This window comes from Apodemus sylvaticus, chromosome 16 (assembly GCF_947179515.1).
Source record: "Apodemus sylvaticus chromosome 16, mApoSyl1.1, whole genome shotgun sequence".
Classification (NCBI taxonomy): Eukaryota; Metazoa; Chordata; class Mammalia; order Rodentia; family Muridae; genus Apodemus; species Apodemus sylvaticus.
This window is the reverse complement of record NC_067487.1, coordinates 48,127,182-48,148,618: the sequence shown is the minus strand read 5'-3', so window position 1 is coordinate 48,148,618 and position 21,437 is coordinate 48,127,182. Positions and strand designations below refer to the sequence as shown.

The following is a 21,437-nucleotide window of genomic DNA, read 5'->3' as shown; positions in this document are numbered from 1 at the left end:
AATTCTTAATGATAAATTTAGTTCTCAGTTGTCAAGACTCATCTTAAGTACTTATGTGACAGTTCTGATCAGCAGTTCTCACTTTGACTTCCTCATTGTGAACCCACAGGATCCTTTCCTCAAAGATGAAAGCGTACAATCTCTACAGAGTCAATCCCGGCTCAGCTAGTCCTTAGCTGTGATCCAGAGCAGATTCCTTAGTCCCTCTAGACTCTGTTCTCTGGCCTCTCCAGTGTGCCAGTCCTACCTACCAGTAGTAGGTAACTGCCTCCTGGGATCCGTGTCAGGAGTGGTGGAGAGAAGGACTAAGCAATAAACATTCTCTCCAGGCACACAGCTATCACCATTATTTCTGAGGAAAGCTCATAAAACAAAGCAAAATACAAATAATAACGTTATATGTGAAATCCAGGGACAAGCAAAGGAATTATCTGGAAAAGCCACAACAAAAGGCATGAAGAAAGAAGTGCAGAGCTAGGTGAGATGTCTGGTCCGATCTTATTTGGAGGGTGGTCTATGGTATTCCAGCCTCCAAGACACATGGGACAAGTTGGTCAGACTTTTACAAGAGGCAGACGCAGATGCCCTAGGCTGTAGCCACTGCCTAGTGACTGCTCCCAAGGGTCAGGCAAGGCGAAGGAGCAGAGGTGAGGGGCCTCCTGTGTTTTCCTCTGTCCTTAACGCTCTCTCCAATACAAAGAGGGGAAGCCAGGACAGGGGAGTTTGCCCTTTGAATCACCTTGGCAACCTGAATTGCTTTTCTCTTCCAGGAAACTATAAACAAAACAAATTCCCCATACTGGCACTTTTGCCCAGTTTCCTTTTCTTGGAGTTAGCACTTTCCAAGAAAAAAAGTCTCTTGATTGTTTCAACTGTGTCCCAGACCCCTCAAAATGCATGTCATGTGAAAGATTCTAGAAAAATTGATAAAAGGCCCCTGTGTGATTAAAGAGGCAGGCCTATAGTGCCAGGCAGGCACATACCAGGTTAGAGCCAAGTCCTGTGGAATGAAGGTGGATGGAGAGAGGGAAAGGAAGTGGGAAGAGGGCACCTAAGAGGAAGAGACCACTTTGTAGGCAGGGTCGCACCTATGTGACCAAGGTCCAAGAGGGTACCAGAGATACTGTTCTATGGTTACCACCTTGAAATCTGCGAGTTTTGTAAGAGAAGTCAGGTTAGGCAATGAAGCCTGCACACACACAATTCTCACCCCCAAACTCCTGTGTCAGGAGCCCTCTCCTGCCCAGCCTGTGCCAGTGCCCTCTCCTCTGGCAGGGGCCTTTCCCTGTCCTACGGGAAGGAATACCTCAGCATGTGCCCTGTTACAAGGTAGATCTTGGGCATCTGAGAGGATTTGGAGGTGTGGTGGGAGTCTCCTTCGCAAAGTGTAACTAAAACTCCCCATGCCAGGCTGAGGAACAAAACTTCTGCATCTCTGTATCGTTGCTTGTTGTTGTGTTACTATTGAATTTAAGTGAACAAATGTCCTCAAGGCAGCCGTGTCTGCCAAAATGAGGAAGTCAAGCTAGCAGATGTAAGGAGCAGTTTGTTGTCTAGGTGACCCACCTGTCAGGCTAGCTCTGATGTCAGCTGATGTTTGTGGTCAAGTCTATCATCCGTTCACTAGGCACGGAAGACGTTAGCCCATGCTGGAGACTCCTGGCAGAGAATTAAGATAAATGGAAATTTGTCAAAGAAATAAAGGACAGATCCTAGGAGGCCCCACTGTTTGTGATTAGATTTCTATCCTGGTCCTAAAAGAGTAAATGAAAAATCAAGGAATCACCACATTTACCCTCCATCTCACTATAGCCAAGATACCTGAACTGCTGAGAAGCCAGGAGAGAGGGGGCGGTGGAAGAAAGATCAGAGTCAAATTCTCCACAGATCAAGCCACAAGTTCATGGAGCACATTCCTTTTATATCCTTCATCCTTCCAAACCTGTATCTGCCATCACAAGACTGTAAACTTAAAACATTAAACATTACATGGGTTTTGTGGGCAAATTTTCTGGAGGATAATTTATGTAGTTCTAAAGTGTGAACTTTAGACATAGTCATCATGTTGGATAGTCAAAGGGTTGGCCATGCCTACGAGTACTTGACAAGCTGGTATATATTAAGCAGATGGGTCTCTTAGGCCTCATTCTCTGTGGAGAGAAATTTTTGAAGTGACCAATCTGTTTTTTCTCCTTTGTTTCTGATTTTTTTCCTTCAGCCATCCTCTGTCTTTTAAAGGCTCTCTCTCTCTCTCTTTGAGTTTGCCTAATCTTTTTTTTTTGCCTAATCTTTGACATCCCACAAGAGCACCTCCCCCTGATCTCTCTCTCTCTCTCTCTCTCTCTCTCTCTCTCTCTCTCTCTCCTCTTTCTCACCATGTAGACAGGAACATGCACAGGGTTGTTCGTGATGGGTTTTCTCTGACTCCTTTTGCAGAGTGGAAATAGAATTCTGTGCTCCATCATTCTGAGCCATCGACAGGGCCCGTCCATTATCAACTACGACGACGAGAGTGGGAAGACGTGTGTCCACATCGCAGCAGCTTCGGGTTTCGGAGACATCATCAACGATCTGGCAAAGGTCCCCGAGTGTAACCTGCAGGCTCTGGATGTGGATGACAGGTATCTATGGCAACTCAGGAAATGTTGGGAACTACCAGTCATCTTCTCCTAATGTTAATCTTAAAATAAAGATGTTGAAGGCGCTATCCTTTCCGACTATATCCTTACTGCTGGTAATACATGTGCTTGTGACAACACGCCTTGCTCTATTTTAGTAAGAGGAGGAAAAAAACCATTGTTATGGAGAGGAGACTACAGCGCTGTCAGATTTTCCACTTTTCACTGAACACAAACAGTGTTCTCAGAAAGCTTTCTGTTGAGCTATGGGCCTCTGTTCTTAATGACGTTCATATTTTCTTCTCTCCTGAGTTATATTGTAATGGCCACAATTTCTTTTTTTTTATTAGATATATTTTTTATTTACATTTCAAATGATTTCCCCTTTTCTGGTCCCCCACTCCCTGAAAGTCACATAAGCTCCCTTCCCTCCCCCTATTCTCCCACCCACTCCTTCCCACTTCCCTGTTCTGGTTTTGCCTTATACTACTACACTGAGTCTTTCCAGAACCAGGGGCCACTCCTCCGTTCTTCTTGTATCTCATTTGATGTGTGGATTATGTTTTGGGTATTCCAGTTTTCTAGGTTAACAATCACTTATTAGTGAGTGCATACCATGATTCACCTTTTGAGTCTGGGTTACCTCACTTAGTATGATGTTCTCCAGCTCCATCCATTTGCCTAAGAATTTCATGAATTCATTGTTTCTAATGGCTGAATAGTACTCCATTGTGTAGATATACCACATTTTTTGCATCAATTCTTCTGTTGAGGGATACCTGGGTTCTTTCCAGCTTCTGGCTATTATAAATAGGGCTGCTATGAACATAGTGGAGCATGTATCCTTATTACATGCGGGGAATCCTCTGGGTATATGCCCAGGAGTGGTATAGCAGGATCTTTCGGAAGTGACATGCCCAGTTTTCTGAGGAACTGCCAGACTGATTTCCTGAGTGGTTGTATCAATTTGCAACCTCACCAGCAGTGGAGGAGTGTTCCTCTTTCTCCACATCCTCGCCAACACCTGCTGTCTCCTGAATTTTTAATCTTAGCCATTCTGACTGGTGTAAGGTGAAATCTCAGGGTTGTTTTGATTTACATTTCCCTGATGACTAATGAAGTTGAGCATTTTTTAAGATGTTTCTCCACCATCCGAAGTTCTTCAGGTGAGAAGTCTTTGTTTAACTCTGTACCCCATTTGTTAATAGGGTTATTTGGTTTTCTGGGGTCTAACTTCTTGAGTTCTTTATATATATTGGATATTAGCCCTCTATCTGATGTAGGATTCGTGAAGATCTTTTCCCAATTTGTTGGTTGCTGATTTGTCCTTTTGATGGTGTCCTTTGCTTTACAGAAACTGTAATTTTATGAGGTCCCATTTGTCAATTCTTGATCTTAGAGCATACACTATTGGTATTCTGTTCAGGAACTTTCTGCCTGTACCTATGTCCTCAAGGGTCTTCCCCAGTTTCTTTTCTATTAACTTCAGAGTGTCTGGCTTTATGTGGAGGCCCTTGATCCATTTGGAGTTGAGCTTAGTACAAGGAGACAAGGATGGATCAATTCGCATTCTCCTGCATGCTGACCTCCAGTTGAACCAGCACCATTTGTTGAAAAGGCTATCTTTTTTCCATTAGATGTTTTCAGCCCCTTTGTCAAGGATCAAGTGGCCATAGGTGTGTGGGTTCATTTCTGGATCTTCAATCCTGTTCCATTGATCCGCCTGCCTGTCACTATACCAATACCATGCAGTTTTTAACACTATTGCTTGGTAGTATTGCTTGAGGTCAGGGATACTGATTCCCCCAAAATTTCTTTTGTTGTTGAGAATAGTTTTAACTATCTTGCGATGGCCACAATTACTTATCCAGAGCATTAGAGGTATTATAATTCAGAACCATGAACCTTACTAATGAAGTTTTTTTTTTTCCTCAGTCATAGATGATGACTGGAAAAGGACTCTGGGTCTGGAAAACGATTTGTCACAGGGCACATTTGTAACCCAGTGAAGGATTGCACCAGCATGTTGTAAAGATACTGCTCATCATCTATTATGACTTGGTTACTAGCTTTTGTCTAGTTTAGGCACTGAGCCCACAGAAACATAAGAAAAAATAAAACAATAAGCAAAACTATTGAAAACACATGTAAGAATTACAAGCTATCTGAGGATGTATTCAGCATTTTCTTTTAAAGTATGAAGTGAGTATATCCTAATCTTTGACATCCCACAAGAGCACACACCCCCCATATCATGAATTCTGTTTGTGTGGGGGTTGGGGGAGGGGACACTCATGTTCATGTTGGGAAGCCAGAATTGGTTAACCTGATGATTTTTATTAAAGTTGAAGTCTACTTTTTCCTAAGAGCAAGTGTGGATCCTGAGGAGGTAAGAAAGGGGGTGGGAGGGTGGTGTCAGTAAGACAGGGTTAATCATAAGAGAGCCTTAAAGAGAAAAGAATATGTTTTTAGCATCTGGAGATGAAGAGAAGTTTGTCTACTTCAAAAGTTGCTAGAACTAGCTCAGAGCAGACTCCTCCCGTTTTGTGGAACCACAGCCATTATCCTGGGCCTCAGGGAAGAAAGCAAGCCTAGAGAGGAAGATCACAATGGATTAGGTGGGGCAAGAGGGGAAGTCCAGTGCCCAGGAGGCTCCAAGCCACCCAGGAGGCTCCAAGCCACAGGAAAAACTCCATCTCGTCTTCTCATGTTGAGCATGAGACTGTCTATCCCACGAAACCACACGTTTCTGTTAATAGTTGACCTGCTCAAAAATCACCACAAGCTTAAGGCGTCTCTCGACCTCTCTTTCCTTCTTTTCCTCTTCATTTTCTTTTCTAGCAAAAGATTTTCCAAATAAATAAATAAACAATAAATAAATAAATAAATAAATAAATAAATAAATAAATAAATAAAAGACTTTGTGGGAAGACGGAGGAGAAAAATAAAATTTCAATAAAACATGGGTAGGGAGAGAAAGAAGAGAGAGAAAAAATTTGGAGCACTCATCTGCCTGTATATATTAAGGCATATCAGAAAGTAGGCAATGGTGGTACACCCTGAAACCGTAGCCTTTGGGAGGCTGAAGTAGGAGATTCACAAGCTGGAGGCCAGCATGGGCTATAGCATGAGACTGTCTCAGAAACATCCCATTAAAAGTGGCCATCAGGATGGCTCAGAAGATAAAGGCGCTTGTTGCTAGGTCCGATAAACTTAGCTCTATTCTACATAATGGAAGGAAGGAATAGAGTCCCACGGAATTGTTCGCTGAACTCCATCCAAGTGCCATGGTATACAAGCATACGCGAACATACCCACACCCAATAAATAAATGTAGGGGCAAGCTAAGCCACATAATACATGATCTTTTAAGTATGATAGTGTTCACCAAAGATTAATGCCTTTTCACAAATACCATAGAAGTAGTCCACATGGTTTAAATGCCCTAAATGTCATCAGTCTATAAAGTCATAACTCACTTCAATAAACAATGTGTTGATCTTCAGGGAGGACAGCCTTTTATCAGATTCTCCTCCCGGCATATTTCTGGGAATTCTCCATGGGTGTTCACAGGCATCACAAATCAACCCTCAGCTACTCAGAGCTAGAGCAACCCTGCACCCTCCCATCCATCACCCCTCACCACCCAGAGACCACCACATCACCCACTGCGGGTCTCTGCTCAGTTGCCTTAAATCATGGGTCCTGACTTTTCACTCCTCACTGGAATGGCTGAGGCCAGCCTGCTGTCCCTGCAGGGCAATCGATCCTGCAGCCTCAAGACAGGAAAGGAACTGTAGCTCTGACAGCTTAGAACCAGTGTCACAGATTTGCCAGAGGTTCTCATTGTGTGACTTGGGGGTTTTCGATCTGTTCTTGTTTCTCCACAGCCCTTCCATGATGGCCAGAAGGATTAAAACAGTTGGTCTTAGCAAATGTAAGGCAGGATTTATTTCACAAGCCTTCAAAATGAATACATATTGGTAAGCCTGACTAGAATATTCAGCCCTCTACCAACTGAATTTATTGACAATTTTTCCTCTAAATGGAGAGAGTAATCTGTGTAATCTCATCTCATAAAATATTGTCTAAAGAACTCTCTTAAGTAGAATGGAGCAAATTCTACTTGTCATATTCGGATGCAGTGTGATGTATCACTGTATTGATGAGGCGTTGCCCTCTAAGGCAGCAGTTCTCAACCTGCTTTGAGGTTACATATCAAATATCCAGTATATCAGATATTTACATTACAATCCATAACAGTAGCAAAACAGTTATGAAGTCGTAACAAAAATAATTTTATGGTGGGGGGAGCACCTTAACATGAAGAACTGTATTAAAGGTTCACAGCATTAGGCAGGCTGAGAACCACTACTCCAAGATGTTGTAAAGTGCAGAGGAATAGTCAACAGAGAACACAATTGAAGTGTGTGGGACCAAGGGCCACACTATGTACTGGGATACTCAGGTCCGAGGCCCTTCTCTGACCACTTCCAGGTGCTCCCATGCCTGAGGGTTGCTTGGCCCTCTCCACCATTCCCAGAACCCTGGCCTGTCTGCCATGGCCACACCCTTCCTTGCTGTCCCAAGACTGCCTTCTTTCCTGATTGAGAGACAAGAAGCTTGATCATTCTCTGCAAGGGAGACCTCATTCATAGTCATGACAGCTCTTTGCCGTCCTAATCCCAGTCCCCAGAGGAAAAAATCCAGAGCCTGACAGTGTGACATTATATCATCCAAAATATGGCCTATCCAATCTTGACTAAAACTATAGTAGATTCAAGTGCCTAGTTCCTTTCCACAGTGTTTTCCAAAAGCCTAATGGCCAAGGCTACTCATCACCTCTGATCTGATAGAAATTTCCAAGCAACTGCAAGTCTACAAGTCCAAAACCACATGAGCACAGAACAACCTATAGCTATAGCTACAGAAGAAGCATACAGTTAATACGGTTGAAGAGATACAACACTCTCACTGTAAACCAACCCCACTCAGAGGTTAACTCTCGATATATGTCAGCTTAGCCACAGAGCCACAAAACTTCTGCTTTAAATGAAAGGTTCTGATGCACCCTGGAAGGCTTAAAGACCCCCTGGACCAAGGTATCAAATAAATTGTCCAAATTCTTATGTCTTAGAAAAGTCACAGTACACTGTTACCCAGAGTTGTTTTGTCCATAGGCTAATAAAGAGGGTCGTAACATCAAAGCATCCTTTCAGCAACTGTTTGCCTGAGACCCTACAGAGCTTAGGTGTTGGGTGGGGTATGTGCCGTAAGAACAGACAACACAGTAAGTGAAACGCTCTCATTTTCTTCTTCCATGCAGTGTAAAGTACATCCAAGGAAAAGAGTGGAATATTCACCATATAAAGTATGAGTGCTTTGTTGCAACCAAGATTTTTAAAACTAATAACAATTATATTATCTATAGTTTAATCCTTTTTTTCTTCAGCATGGAATTTAACCTGGGCCTTCAGTATGCTAGGCAAACACACGCTGACGCTGGACTATCAAGCCAGCCCTATAATTTCCCATGCTTATCATCTAAGTAGACTAGTGGAAAATTTAACCTCCATCTATTTGGGGTTGATGATAGAATTTTCACAATACCAACATATATAAGAATAGAGGCGAGAGATGACCCTCTTGATACATGTCTTTGTCCTTTCAGATCTGACGAGGCTTCATGCCATTCTCTGGGCATGGTGAGCATGGTGAGCATGGGCTGCAGGGGGTCCCATTGGCTAGATACATCACTCTGGCAGCCCCTCCCTCCCACTAGCTCCACTAAAGAAGCTGAGACCTGGGACCTATTGTTTAGCCCAGAAGGTCTTTATACTCTCTCTCATCCACCTCAGTTTTTAATGGTACTGGTGTTCAAATCCAGTGCCTTGCACATGGTACACAATACTCTACTATACAATCACGCTATGTTCTCAGCATATTGTCACCCTTATGTCATCTCTGAGAGATGGGGGAGCCCAACTTCCTGTATACGAGCAGGTATATGATCTGCCTTTGCTTCAGATCTGCTTGCAGTTTTGAGCCTGGCTTTTGGAAGCAGGAAAACTGCTCATCATGTTTACCCTGCCACACCTCTCCCCAAAGATTAAGTACAAAGCCAACCATACCTTTAAATAGAGGACAGAAGAAAAGTGGAAAATACACCAGTCACATTAACCAGGAAGTGGTAGTGCACTTGGGAGGAAGAGGTTAATCTTTGAGTTTAATCTTTGAATTCAAGGCCAGCCTGGCCCACAGCATGAGCTGCAGGATGGTCAGTGCTACACACAGAGAAACTGTATCTTAAAAAATAAAAAAAGCCAGAGAGACAGAGAGAGAGAGAGAGAGAGAGAGAGAGAGAGAGAGAGAGAGAGAGAGAGAGAGAGAAGAAGAAAAAGAAGGAGGAGGAGGAGGAGGAGGAGGAGGAGGAAGAAGAAGAAGAAGAAGAAGAAGAAGAAGAAGAAGAAGAAGAAGAAGAAGAAGAAGAAGAAGAAGAAGAAGAAGAAGATGATATAATCACACTAATAAATGATAATGAGAAAAATGGGCCACATATTAGAAAAGTATATACCATGCATACCTAGAGATAGGAATTTACTATGTAACCTTGGCTGGACCCAAACTTCCAATCACGGCGCCTTGGCTTCCTGGTTGCTGAAATTATAAGGGTGAGCACCATGACAAAACACATTTCTTATTTTTAATCTAAATCTAGGAAAAATTGCTGGTTTTCTTTTTAATCTATATCAAAAAAAAATCCCGTTGTTTGGTTTTAATTTTTAACTTACATAGATTGTGCACACACACAAACAAATGTCAGAACAGCCCCATTAACCTCAATGCTGCCTTGTTATTAGCAGCACACACTCCCATCCTAAGCCCTGACAACTATAGATTAGTTCTCTCTATAGTTTGTTCCTTTTGGAATGTCATATACATGTGACTGTAGGTTAATTGCACCTTAGCCACCATGCTGTGATACGAAGTATTTCAGATTTCTGAATTGTTGATATTTGGGAAGACTTTCATAAATATGATGAGACATCTTAAAATGAAACCAAGTCTAGGCACAAAATGCATCGAGGCACATAGCCTGAAGGCATCTAAAGGGCGTTTGACCTTCAGCTCTGACTTGCCATACAGGGTCAGATATAGAATTTTCCCCTTTTGACATCCAACATGTCAGTGCTCGGAGCACTTCAGATCTCAGGTCTTTAAAAGAGAGAAAGGTCACTTTTGAAATTGGCTCATGTCACTTAGCAGAATGCACTTGGGGCTCATCTCAACTGTCTCAGATTGGTAGCCTGTTGGGTCTGTCATTGGGTCATATTCCACAGTATAGAGGAACCTCAATTTGTTTATCCACTGGCCCATGGAAGGATGGTGACTTGCTTCCAGTTTGGGGAAGTTATGGTGCAGTTGCTATAAACACTTGAGAACCAAATTTTCATTTCTCTACCTAGGTATCAAGAAGTGGGGCTTTCGGGGTGGCATATTCAGGATATATTAAGCCTGTAAAACTTCTGCTAAGATTGTAGGCAAGTTCCATGTCTTCTAAATTTTAACTACTATCAATTATTATGAAGTTTTGTCACAGTTTTGCCTTAAACATACAGGTGGTATCTCTTTGCCATTTAAATCTGCATTTCCCTAATGATAATTCTGTTGTTGTTGAGCCAGGGTCTCTGTAGGGCAGATTGGCCTGGAACTCAACTATGTAGCCCAGGCTGGCCTCAAACTCGCAGAAATCCTTCTTCTTCCCTTCCTGGATGTTGGGACTCCAGATGTATGCTACCACGCTGCCTTGACAAAGTGTTTTTGAGCCTGGGGTATTTCTTCTTGAGTGTCTCACCACTCACACATCTTTTCTGGTGAAATGTCTTTTCTGATCTGCCATTCTTCAAGAGAGTTTGTTTTCTTGTCATTCAGCTCTGAAAGCTGATATGCATTCTAATTATAAGCCTTTTGTTGCACTCGTGATTTGTAAAAATTTCCTCCTGTTGTCTGAATTGTCTTTAGTTTATTAAGAAAACACTGGTTTTACAATTTAAAAAAAAAACAGTTAAGCATTGGTGATTATTTGTCTTCTGGTTTAAAAAAGTACTTTCTAAATATGAAAGTGATAAAATGAAATGTAATTAAATGTGAATGTTTTCCATTTTTATAGAAAAATCACTAAAAACAAGATTGAATAACAAAACGTTTGAAATTTGATCAGTATCTTTAATATGTAAATACTACCACTTAAATTACTAAGAAAAACATTAATACCCTAATAGAAAAATAGAAACTGTCTATAGTATGGCACATGTCAATAATACCAGCATTAGGAAGGCTGAGGCAGGAGGATTATATATTGAAGGCTAGTTCATGCTATACAGTTCGAATCTACCTTTAAAAAAAAAAAGCAAAAATAAGCAAAAGGCATTAAGAGTGACTTCAGTGAGGAAATTAAAATGGCAAATTCAGCCTTCCTAGTAAAGAAACACATAGGAAAACAACATCCAAGTATCATTTTGCCAACCAAATTAACAAAGATTTTAAAGATGGTGACAGATTTCGGCGTTGAAGGAGTCCAAGGCATACTCAAGCTGTAAGAGGGTAAACTGTGTCAGCATTCCTAGAAGGCAGTTGGCACTGGATAAAGAGCCTTAAAACTACTCATACTTCCTCTTCTAGGACCTTCTCAGGAAACGCAGAGATGGGAAAGGCAGAGAGACCGCACCAAGGTGGAGGGAAGCCTCTCGCACACACCCTCTCCTCCCTATCCTGGGTCCATACGCTCTGTTTCATACTACAGATAGCAGGGGGATTGCCCTCCTTCTGCCTGGCTCTGGCTGGAAGCCAGCCGTGGCTAAGCAGCCTGGAAGGCTCTGACTCAGCCCCTCGTGTTTCTTCTCTGTCGTTCCTCCAGGACACCCCTGCACTGGGCTGCAGCTGCTGGAAAGGCAGAATGTGTCCAGTCACTGCTGGACTTGGGCATGGACAGCAACCTAAGGGACATTAACGAGAGCACACCCCTGGCCTATGCTTTGTACTGTGGTCACACGGCCTGTGTCAGGCTCCTCTCCCGAGAAGGCCGGTGAGTGTATCCAGTGTCTTCCTCTCAAAGATTTATAACATTAAAGTTTTTTTATAAATCACCAACATGTAAACCCAGCAATAATAATAGTGTGTGTGTGTGGCTGTGTGTATCTGTGTAACAGAGAGAGAGACAGAGAGAGAGAGAGAGAGAGAGAGAGAGAGAGAGAGAGAGAGAGAGGTGAAAGTCAGAGAGTAGGTTTCAGTGTGTGAGTTCCAAAGCTAAATAAAACTCATGTCATCAGGCTTGGTGACAGACATTTTTATCCACCAAGCCATCAAACTGGCTGCAGTAATTTAATAGTATGAGAATTACATAAGCAGCATTATTAATTATTCAAGTAATTATGTACACTTGCTGTCATCTAAGGTAGAGTGAAATGGTCTCCATTGTGTGCAGCATGACGACAGTAACAACAGGCTTGAATCCATCAGCTGTGGTTCCAAGAACTCACATCTCCCCTTCCTCTCCCTTTCTTCCAGCTTTTGCCTTAAATCGCTCTTTCCGGGATCATTTTACACTCTCAAAACTTTCCGAAGATGCCAAAGGGCTTGTAAAATCTGAGTTACGCCTATCACCATTATGGTGTCAAAATATTTAACTGAGAACATTTTAATAAATTAGTTGTTTTGCTATTTGTTTAAGTGTTAATAAATTTGTGATTGCTACGTGTCAGAACAAAAACCACATGTTTATTAAAACCAATATTGCAGTTGTAATCCTGGGATTCTGGAATCTAAAGCAGGGGAATCATGAGTTTGGGGCCAGTGTGAGCTACCTATGTAAAGAGACACCACCAATAAATGAATGGATAAACAAATGACTTAATTTCAGTTAATGCTGCTAAACATTAAAGACAGAAAATTAGTAAGAGCATCCCTGTTTTATGTTCTTGGCATATTAATTACATTTATGACAACTAAACCAACTTTGATTGACGTTTGTGCTGTGGTACAAAAAATTTCATCTGGCCAAAGCCCAACACCAATAAAAAGAGACATTAATGCCACCAAATTTTCCGTCCTCTTGTCACACCCGGACCAATTACTATTCAGCCTACAGGTCTGTGTCCCTCTGAGCTTTGTTCATGCACATCTGTGCAAGCTTTCAACATTAGAATTCTGACTCCTATAGTGTGTGGGGGAGGGGCGGCTGGGCTCAAACCTCAAGGCAAGATAATGTCGTCATCGCATCTACTGGGTTACCGTCCAAGAACAAATTCAGTTTAAGCACTGCTCCTACACACAGAGCGTGTCATCTGTCAGGTGCTGTGCCCAGGCACACAATGTGCCATTGCAGAATGAGACGATAAAGCTGAGGCACAGCTGCCTCAACGAAATGTTCAATCAGCAGCGTGCGTGCAAAAGGACAACAACAACAACAAAAATTAACAATAAATAAAATAAAAAGAAACTATGAAAAAAAATGAAAACAATAGATAAAAAAATTTAGTCAGCTTTTTCCTTTTCTCGGCTGCTTACATGATAGCACTAGTAGGCTATGCCCACTAAGAATTCTACGTGTTGTTTCATCCTTCATATATTATGTTATGTGACTAGCTGAGTCTCCGTTCTGGGTAGTCATTTATTTGACCATGTGACTTCCAGGGTGAAAGGGAGATAAAACAATATATTAACAATGTTAAAATAGAAATGGCTGTGTGAGTGTGTGTGTGTGTGTGTGTGTGTGTGTGTACATTTATCCATTGTCTGCATCCAAATTTAGTGCTGGTATGTTTCAAACAAGCTAGAGCACCTCACTCTGGAGAGTAGTACTGTAGCCTCCCTCTCGGCAGCTGCGCAGGGGTCCAGCACTCAGGTCCAGCTTCACGGCCGATCCCTATTGCAGAAAGCCTTGGCTTGACTGTGGTCTCAAGAGAGAATAGCCCAGACTTTGCAAAGGACTAAAGCAGAGCAGCGCCTCAGGGAAACTCAGCCTGAGCCAGCCTCCAGGCTGCAGCTGCTGCCCTTTCACATTTGAGTTTGCTTGGGAGTTGAGCCTTGCTCACATCTGCCACGCCCAACCTCTGGCACACACAACTTCCTCTTCCCCTGGAGCGCGAGGTCTTCTCTGCCTGTTTCCTCTAGCAGAGTATTTTTCAGAACCATATTTAGGGTTTTTTTTTTTAAGATGTGAAAAACAAACAGCTTAAAACAGGCAAGACTCTAAGGTACGTCATGCTGATACCGGTGGAATGCTGGGAACTCTCTCTCTCTCAGGAGAAGTAGAAAACCACAGTCACGTCTGCAGCTTCCCGCCTCTTCTTGCCATGCGAGGCCTGAACTCATACCTCATGTCAATCCTGAAATTTGCCAGAGAAAAACCAATTCCTCTATTTTGGGCCAAATTTGAAGCAAGCTTTATTAAATATTAAATACCAACCAAAAGATGGACTTTGATCAGGACCACTCCCTGGAATTTCCAGCTGAGTGGCCGTGAAACAAATCTTACAGGGATTTATAAAGAGAAACTTATAATCTACCGCAGGAGGCATTTGTTCTATTCCAAAAACTACAACTCCCAACATTCCAGGATGTTACCTGGTCCCGGGCAAGTGGAGCTTACCGGTTAATTCTGGGTGTTACACTTACACTTCATCTCTAAATCATATGCCACCGTGGACTGTCACAACAAGCTATTTTCAGCTGTATCAATTGACAGCTGAAAACAGATTGTCATGGGTTAACTAAAAAAATGTAGCCTCTGGAGGCTGAGGAGATGGTTCTGTCAGTAAATGCTTGTGCAACAAAGATGAAGACCTGAGTCTGATCCCCCAACAACCCTGTAAAAAGCCAGGCGTAGCTCACAGCAGTAATCCCAGCACTGGGGAAATGGAGACAAGGGTTGTCTGTGGTTTGCTGACCAGCTAATCTAGCTGAATATGCAGGCTTCAGAGTCAGTGAGAGGTCCTGTCTCTAATTAATTAATTAAAGTTGAGCCGGAGACATGGTTCAGCAGGTAAAGGGACTTGCCGGGCAAGCTTATACTAGAGTTCCAGCCTTGAAGGCCACACAAAGGTCAAAGGAGCGAGCCAGATTCACAAAGCTGTCCTCTGACCTCCACAGACTCTGACCTCCACAGACACACACACACACACACACACACACACACCGGCATGCACCCACACTTAACATGCATCATCCACTCAGATGTCAGCATGAAAACACAACTCTCACCTCAAAAGGGATCAGAGAGGGGTTTTTCTGGAGCTGTGTGTAAGTGGCCATGGGCTGGAAACAGATTTAGCTCACCTCAAAGTCTGTGTTCCAAGATGAAGTTTTCATAGGAACAGAAGAAAGAAAGTTGCAAATCAAGACAAATACATTGATGGCAACATTTGGTAGGCAGGTTAGAGGGGAGCAGGGGAGTTTCTGTTAAGGGCCTCAGGTACTTTCTAACATTCTCAGCCCTTTGGTTGATTGCTCTTACCACATGATTGATGTGGCGGTCACTATCAGAGGAGAGGAACCAATGGCTACTTAAAAGGGTTAAAAATGTCCTGAGATAATTTGGCTCTGGACTCGTAACATTGCAAGCCGGAGATGGGGGGGAGAGGCAGAGTGCAGCTTCTCCCAAGAGAACTCTTATTCACACATATGATTATAAATGTCAAAGATTAAATAAATAGGTAAGGTTGACAGACACAGAGGAAGACTCGGCCGCCACATCAACCTCTAACCTCCAACTGTAGAGAAAGGAGAAAGAGAGGAGAGGGAGGCAGAGGAGGGGGTTGAGAACAGAGTTGGGGTGAAGTGACTGAAGTTCCTTCCGTGCATTATAGCCCTACATTATATACATTTATACTGCTGTCAGAAAAAGAAAAGAAAGAGGGGGTGGTGTACGACCCCAGCCCCTGAGAGATGTGGGTAGCACATGCCTCTGAGCACAGACCTCAGGAGCCTGAAGCAAACAGATTACAAATTTGGGGCTACATTATGTGGGGTCCCCATCTCAGAGACAGAGGAGGAGAGAGAGGGGCGGTGTGCTGAGGTACCGTCTCTGCAAGGAGTTATCAGAAGATGGGAGTGCTTGTGCAAAACCTTGACTTGAAGACCACGGGCATCTGTGCATGAGCCCCGACTAGCTGATGGAGCAGATGGAATGGGGCTGGGGGTGTCATGTCTTGTTCTTCCCCCCATTTCCTGGCCTCAAGTGGCATTCCTGTTCTTTTCTGTTCCTCTAGAGCAGAGCCTGCTAGGTCTCCGCCCTCCCAGAACAGTCAGCCCCCAAAGAAGGAAGGACGATTCAGCATGCTCAACCAAATCTTCGGCAAAAACAAGAAAGAGGAGCAGAAAGCCCATCAGAAGGACCAGAGCAGGGCCAGACCTAAGGAGGAGGACACCTCGGAAGTCAATGACATCATCACCACCTTTGACAGCGTCGTGGATACCAACTGCCAAGGTCAGCCTGGTGACCAGGTGGACATGGTTGTCTTTAAGAAGAGGACCTCCGAGAATTCAAAGTATCTCTTGCCAGAAAAGAAATCCCTGGCCCGGAAGGGGCTCCCACCAATCAGAACACAGAGTCTCCCACCCATCACCCTGGGCAGTAACTTCCTGACAGCCTCTCATGGGACGACGACGACGTCCCATGCTGGCCTGAGCTCTGGTCCTCAGCATACTGCCCAGCGTTCTCAGAAAAGTCGAAGTGAGCAGGACTTATTAAATAATAGGACTGGCTGCCAGGTGTCGCTAGATAATCCCTGGAAGGGTGACACTAGGCAGGTGTTCTCCTGCAAGGCTTGGACTGTGTCTTCTTCCGATAAGTTACTAGACAGGCTGTTCGCTGGCCAGCCTGGTCACCAGGAGCTTTCTGGGCCACCACATCTTCCTCATCTACACAACCCCTCACCAGGTAATGGCCTTCCTTTTCTCTCCCTCAGTAGAGTTAAGCTGGTAACTGCCAGGTGAGCGGCCTCCAGGCAAGGGCGATCAAATGGGAAGCACAGCCACTTTTAATTTTGTTCTAGTTTGAAGATTTCTGGGAAGTAAAAACTCTCAGCTTTTCTACCCCGAATGGGCTGAGGTAAAAGAGTGTTGGCAGCTCCTCTAAAAGGCCTTCTTCCCTGGAGTTGCGTGGCTCTCTCATTGCCGAGACACTAATCTGCTTGTACGGTTAGTTAATCATGTCTTTTAAATCATCATTCAGTCCCCACTCAAGATCCACCACACCAAACCTTTGTTGAAGTAAAGGGCCTTACCTGTGTAGAAAGGCGACAGTTTGGACGTTTATGGATTGTGTCCCCCCACACACCAAAGGCTTGCGCGGCTGTTCTCCCTCCCTCCTTGCCTGGTCCACAGCTACCAGTGCGTTCAGTGTCAGCTCGTGCTTCCAGATATGTTTTATACATCTGTGTGCACGGCTATGGTTTTTTGTTTTTTTTAACTTTTGGTTTTTCGAGACAGGGTTTCTCTGTATAGCCCTGGCTGTCCTGGAACTCACTCTGTAGACCAGGCTGGCCTCGAACTCAGAAATCCACCTGCCTCTGCCTCCCAAGTGCTGGGATTAAAGGCGCACACCACTATTGCCCAGCAACATCTATGTTTATGAGCGTGAAATCTCTCTCTCTCTCTCTCTCTTTCTCCCTCTCCCTCTCCCTCTCTCTCTCTCTCTCTCTCTCTCTCTCTCTCTCTCTCTCTCTCTCTCTCTCTTGTCCTCTCCCACTGCACTGCTACTGACAGTTTCCAGGAATTTCAGCTTCTTTGTGTGACTATTTTTGCTCTCAAAATCAAGTAACTTTGTCCTGGCCTTTAAAAATGATTTCTACAAATAAACATGTAATACACACACACATACACACACACACACACACACACACACACATATATATATATATATCCTTGTAATAATTATCATACTAAAGAACTTAAGAGTTTGTTGCTCATAACATTAATCCCAGTACTCAGAAGCCAGAAGTGGGTGAATCTCAAGGAGTGCACCAAGGCTAGCTTGATTTACATAGTGAGATCCTGGCCAGCCTGGTCTACATAGTAAGGCTCTTTCTAAAAAAAATTAATGTAAAAAACTTACATTTTATATTCATATAAATATTATTCATATATATTAATATTCCCCCAATTATACATAATACACATAGCATGTAATTTACTTTGCCATTCACTTTTTGAGAGGGTTGACATAGAACTTACTACGTAGCTGAAGATAATCTTGACTCCTCTCCAGCCTTCACCCTTCAAGTGCTGGATTATAAGCTTACGCCATCTTGCCCAGCTCTTACTTTTAACTTTAAAAAAAAAATGATTTATAAGGGATTCTGAGGCTGTACAACTTCCCAACTCGGCTTACTCACACCTTGGTTTTTTGTTTAGATAAATCAGTTGCCAATATTTAAAACTTAACATTTTACATTAAAAAAAAAAATCTAAAGATTCTAGCTTCTCTTGGGAAATTGAAGCCAACATTCTCACATGACAATAACTAATTATCCCTGAGTAACCAGTATGCTTGTGGGTGGCACTGTTCCCAGCCTTATGCAGAATTACTTGGACTTGAGCTTTGTACGAGAGGATAAGAATGGATCAATTTTCATTCTTCTACACACTGACCGCTAGTTGAACCAACACCATTTATTGAAAATGCTGTCTTTTTTCCACTGGATGGTTTTAGCTCCTTTGTCAAAGATCAAGTGACCATAGGTGTGTGGGTTCATTTCCAGGTCTTCAATTCTGTTCCATTGATCTACTTGCCTGTCAGTGAACCAGTATCATGCAGTTTTTAATCACAATTGTTCTGTAGTACAGCTTGAGGTCAGGGATGGTGATTCTGCCAGAAGTTCTTTTATTGTTGAGAATAGTTTTAGCTATCCTTGTTTTTTTGTTATTCCAGATGAATTTGAGAATTGCTCTTTCTAGCTCTATGAAGAATTGAGTTGAGATTTTGATGGGATTTGGCAAGCTGACTTTTTACTATATTAATCCTGCCAATCCATGAGCATGAGAGACCTTTCCATCTTCTGGGATCTTCTTTGATTTCTTTCTTCAGAGACTTGAAGTTCTTGTCATACAGATCTTTCACTTGTTTAGTTAGAGTCACACCAGGGTATTTTATATTGTTTGTGACTATTGTGAAGGGAGTTGTTTCTCTAATTTCTTTCTCAGCTTCTGTCTAAGTTTGAAAAAGGAAAAACCAATTTTTTTTTTCTTTTTTGAAGTATGGAGGGTGATATTTCTCTTTGGATGTGGAACTTCTTATTTTTTAACTCATGTGTATGCATATGCATGCAGATGCTCTGTAGGTCAAGGGACAGTTTTGAATGCCATCCTCAGGAACAACATCCACCTGTCAGAGACAGGGTCTCTCATTGACCTGGGGTTAACCAGTTAACTTAGACCAGCTGGCGTGAACACTAGGGATTCTCCTGACTCTACCTCTCTAGTGCTGAGGTCACAAGATTACAACAGTATATCCAGCAATTATGTATGCTTTCAGGGAAACACAGATCCTTGTATGTGAAAGACACTTTACCAGCTGAGCCACTCCTTGTGGTGGTTTGAATAAGAATGATGCCTGTGGGCTCACATGTTTGAAAATTTGTCATCAGGGAATAGCAAGCACTATTAGGAGGTGTGGCCTTATTGGAGGAAGTGTGTCACTGGGGTTGGGCTTTGAGATTTCAGAAGCTCAAGCCAGGCCCAGTGTAACTCTGTCTTCCTGCTGCCTTTGGACCCAGATGTAGAACTCTCGGCTCTGGGTGTAGCTCCATGTCTGCCTGCATACTGCCATGCTTCCCACATGACAATAATGGACTGAACCACTGAAACTGTAAGCCAGATCCAACTAAATGTTTTCCTTTCTAAGAGTTGCCATGGTCACGGCAATCAAACCCTAACTAAGACAACCCTCCACCCCCAACCATTCTATTTTATACCCAGCATGTTGGGTGCGCCTTTGTCATTGACTTATTTGATACATGAAGCTTTTAAAGAAGAGTGTGGCTCCTTCTCATGTACATAAATATGCATGTAAATCTTTCAACACAGGATAATTATGGATGTCGTGCGCTTGAAGGCTATTTGTTGATATCAGAGATAAACCTCTCAAGATTTTGCTTACCCTATAGAGCACTGAAATTTTTGGCCTGGATGATGTTGCTGCCAAAGTGTAGAGAGGGAGCACATAGTTCTACCACCTTTGACAGTTTGGTGGCTGCTGGAGGCTTCAATCACACCTTCCTTTTGGAGTTAGTGTTGGCCTGGCCATGTTTATAATGCTTCCTTTAGAGGACCCTTTGAAAACTTGGAAGTCTTATTCTTTTCTTGTCTATTTAATATAAGTGAGGTTTGGGTTCTGCTGCCTAGAACAGGAAGCCAGAGCAGTTGCACCCTGACTCAAACACAGAGAAAGGACTACCTTAACTGCTGTCAAAGTGATGCTTCTATCTTTACGAAATTGCTAGAATCAGTATATGTGTATATATATATATATATATATATATATATGTGTGTGTGTGTGTGTGTGTGTGTGTGTGTGTGTGTATATACATATATATATAATTGGCTTGTTGGCAACAGGACCAAGCAAGGAGGCAGGGACCCAAATCTCAGACCACCTACCCCTGGCCAGAGTTTGAGAGTATTATCGGGTATAGATGCTGGTGATCTAGGAGTGAGAAAAAAGGTGATTGAAGGTGAGGTGACCAGTTGGCAAATCATCAACCTCACAATTCTTCAAAGACATTTTCAGAATGACATCATGAGCATGATCTAAGGGTGGAATGTTGCCTTCTTACTTCACAGGGTCCCTCACCAGACAACTGCACCAGCCCAAGTGAATTGTTGATAAATTCAATAAAATCACCTAAAGCCTGTGAAAAAATGCTCTAAGCAAATGTTAGTCATCATAACCTATACATCGGAGACGTTATCTAAGCCATGCCAGGGCAGAATAACAACACACGGCTCAGCCGTGTGACCACCCAAACTGGTGATCTTTGTTTTCATTTGTTTTTGAGACACAGTCTCTTTCTGTATCCCTGGGATTTTCCGTGTAGACCGGAGATTCCTTGAACTTAAGACAATCTTCCTGTCTCAGCCTTTCATGTCCTGGGATTTTATGCATGAGCGACTCTACCCCAACACAAAACGGATGCTTTTTAAGGTCAATTAGAAGCAAATAAATAGTTGGGTGTGGTGAGCACTGGAGGGGGCAGGGTCAAAGCAGGAGAATCAGGAGTTTGGTGCCAGCCTTGGCTATATAGTGAATTTAAGGTCATCTTCAGCCAGACTCTAAACCAATCAAAAAAGAACTGGCGCTGGGTGGAATCATGGGACTTAATAAGAAACAAAATACAAGAGGGCAGACTAGAGTATCTAAGCCGAGGCCAGCTGTATCCGTTGGTGATCATCAAGGGAGGATGCTGTTGTCCCACAGAGCATTCGAGGCTTCAGTCGTATTATTTTGATTTGGGCTTCAGTAGATGCATATTTATAATTCTAAGGCCTCCTTTCATGAAACTCACCTACCAAGCTCTCAGCCTTACTCTCACGTGCAATAAGTCTGAAGTAGGCATTTCCAAGGCTTTCGGTGAATATGAGATTGCCAGAGACACAGTTCCTTCCATATGCATGCCCTCATCCTGGTCTCTAGCTTTCTCTCTTTGGGTCACTTCACAGTCTAAGCTGATGGAGCAAGAGGAGGGAAGGGGGTGGGAGGATGCTCCCCATCTCAATCTCCTCCCTCTTAGAAGTTCTGCTTGCATCTCACTGGCTAGAACT

At 43.0% G+C, this 21,437-nt stretch overlaps 1 protein-coding gene across 1 annotated transcript in view; it reads left to right on the top strand.

Annotated features, from left to right (window-relative positions):
* Positions 1-21,437, top strand: part of Ankrd55 (ankyrin repeat domain 55) — a 98,152-nt gene that overhangs the window by 65,625 nt on the left and 11,090 nt on the right. The window contains exons 7-9 of the mRNA XM_052159996.1: positions 2,437-2,621; positions 11,536-11,703; positions 15,887-16,557. Of these exons, the coding sequence (XP_052015956.1) occupies positions 2,437-2,621; positions 11,536-11,703; positions 15,887-16,557 (1,024 nt within the window). The remainder of the gene's footprint in view (positions 1-2,436; positions 2,622-11,535; positions 11,704-15,886; positions 16,558-21,437) is intronic.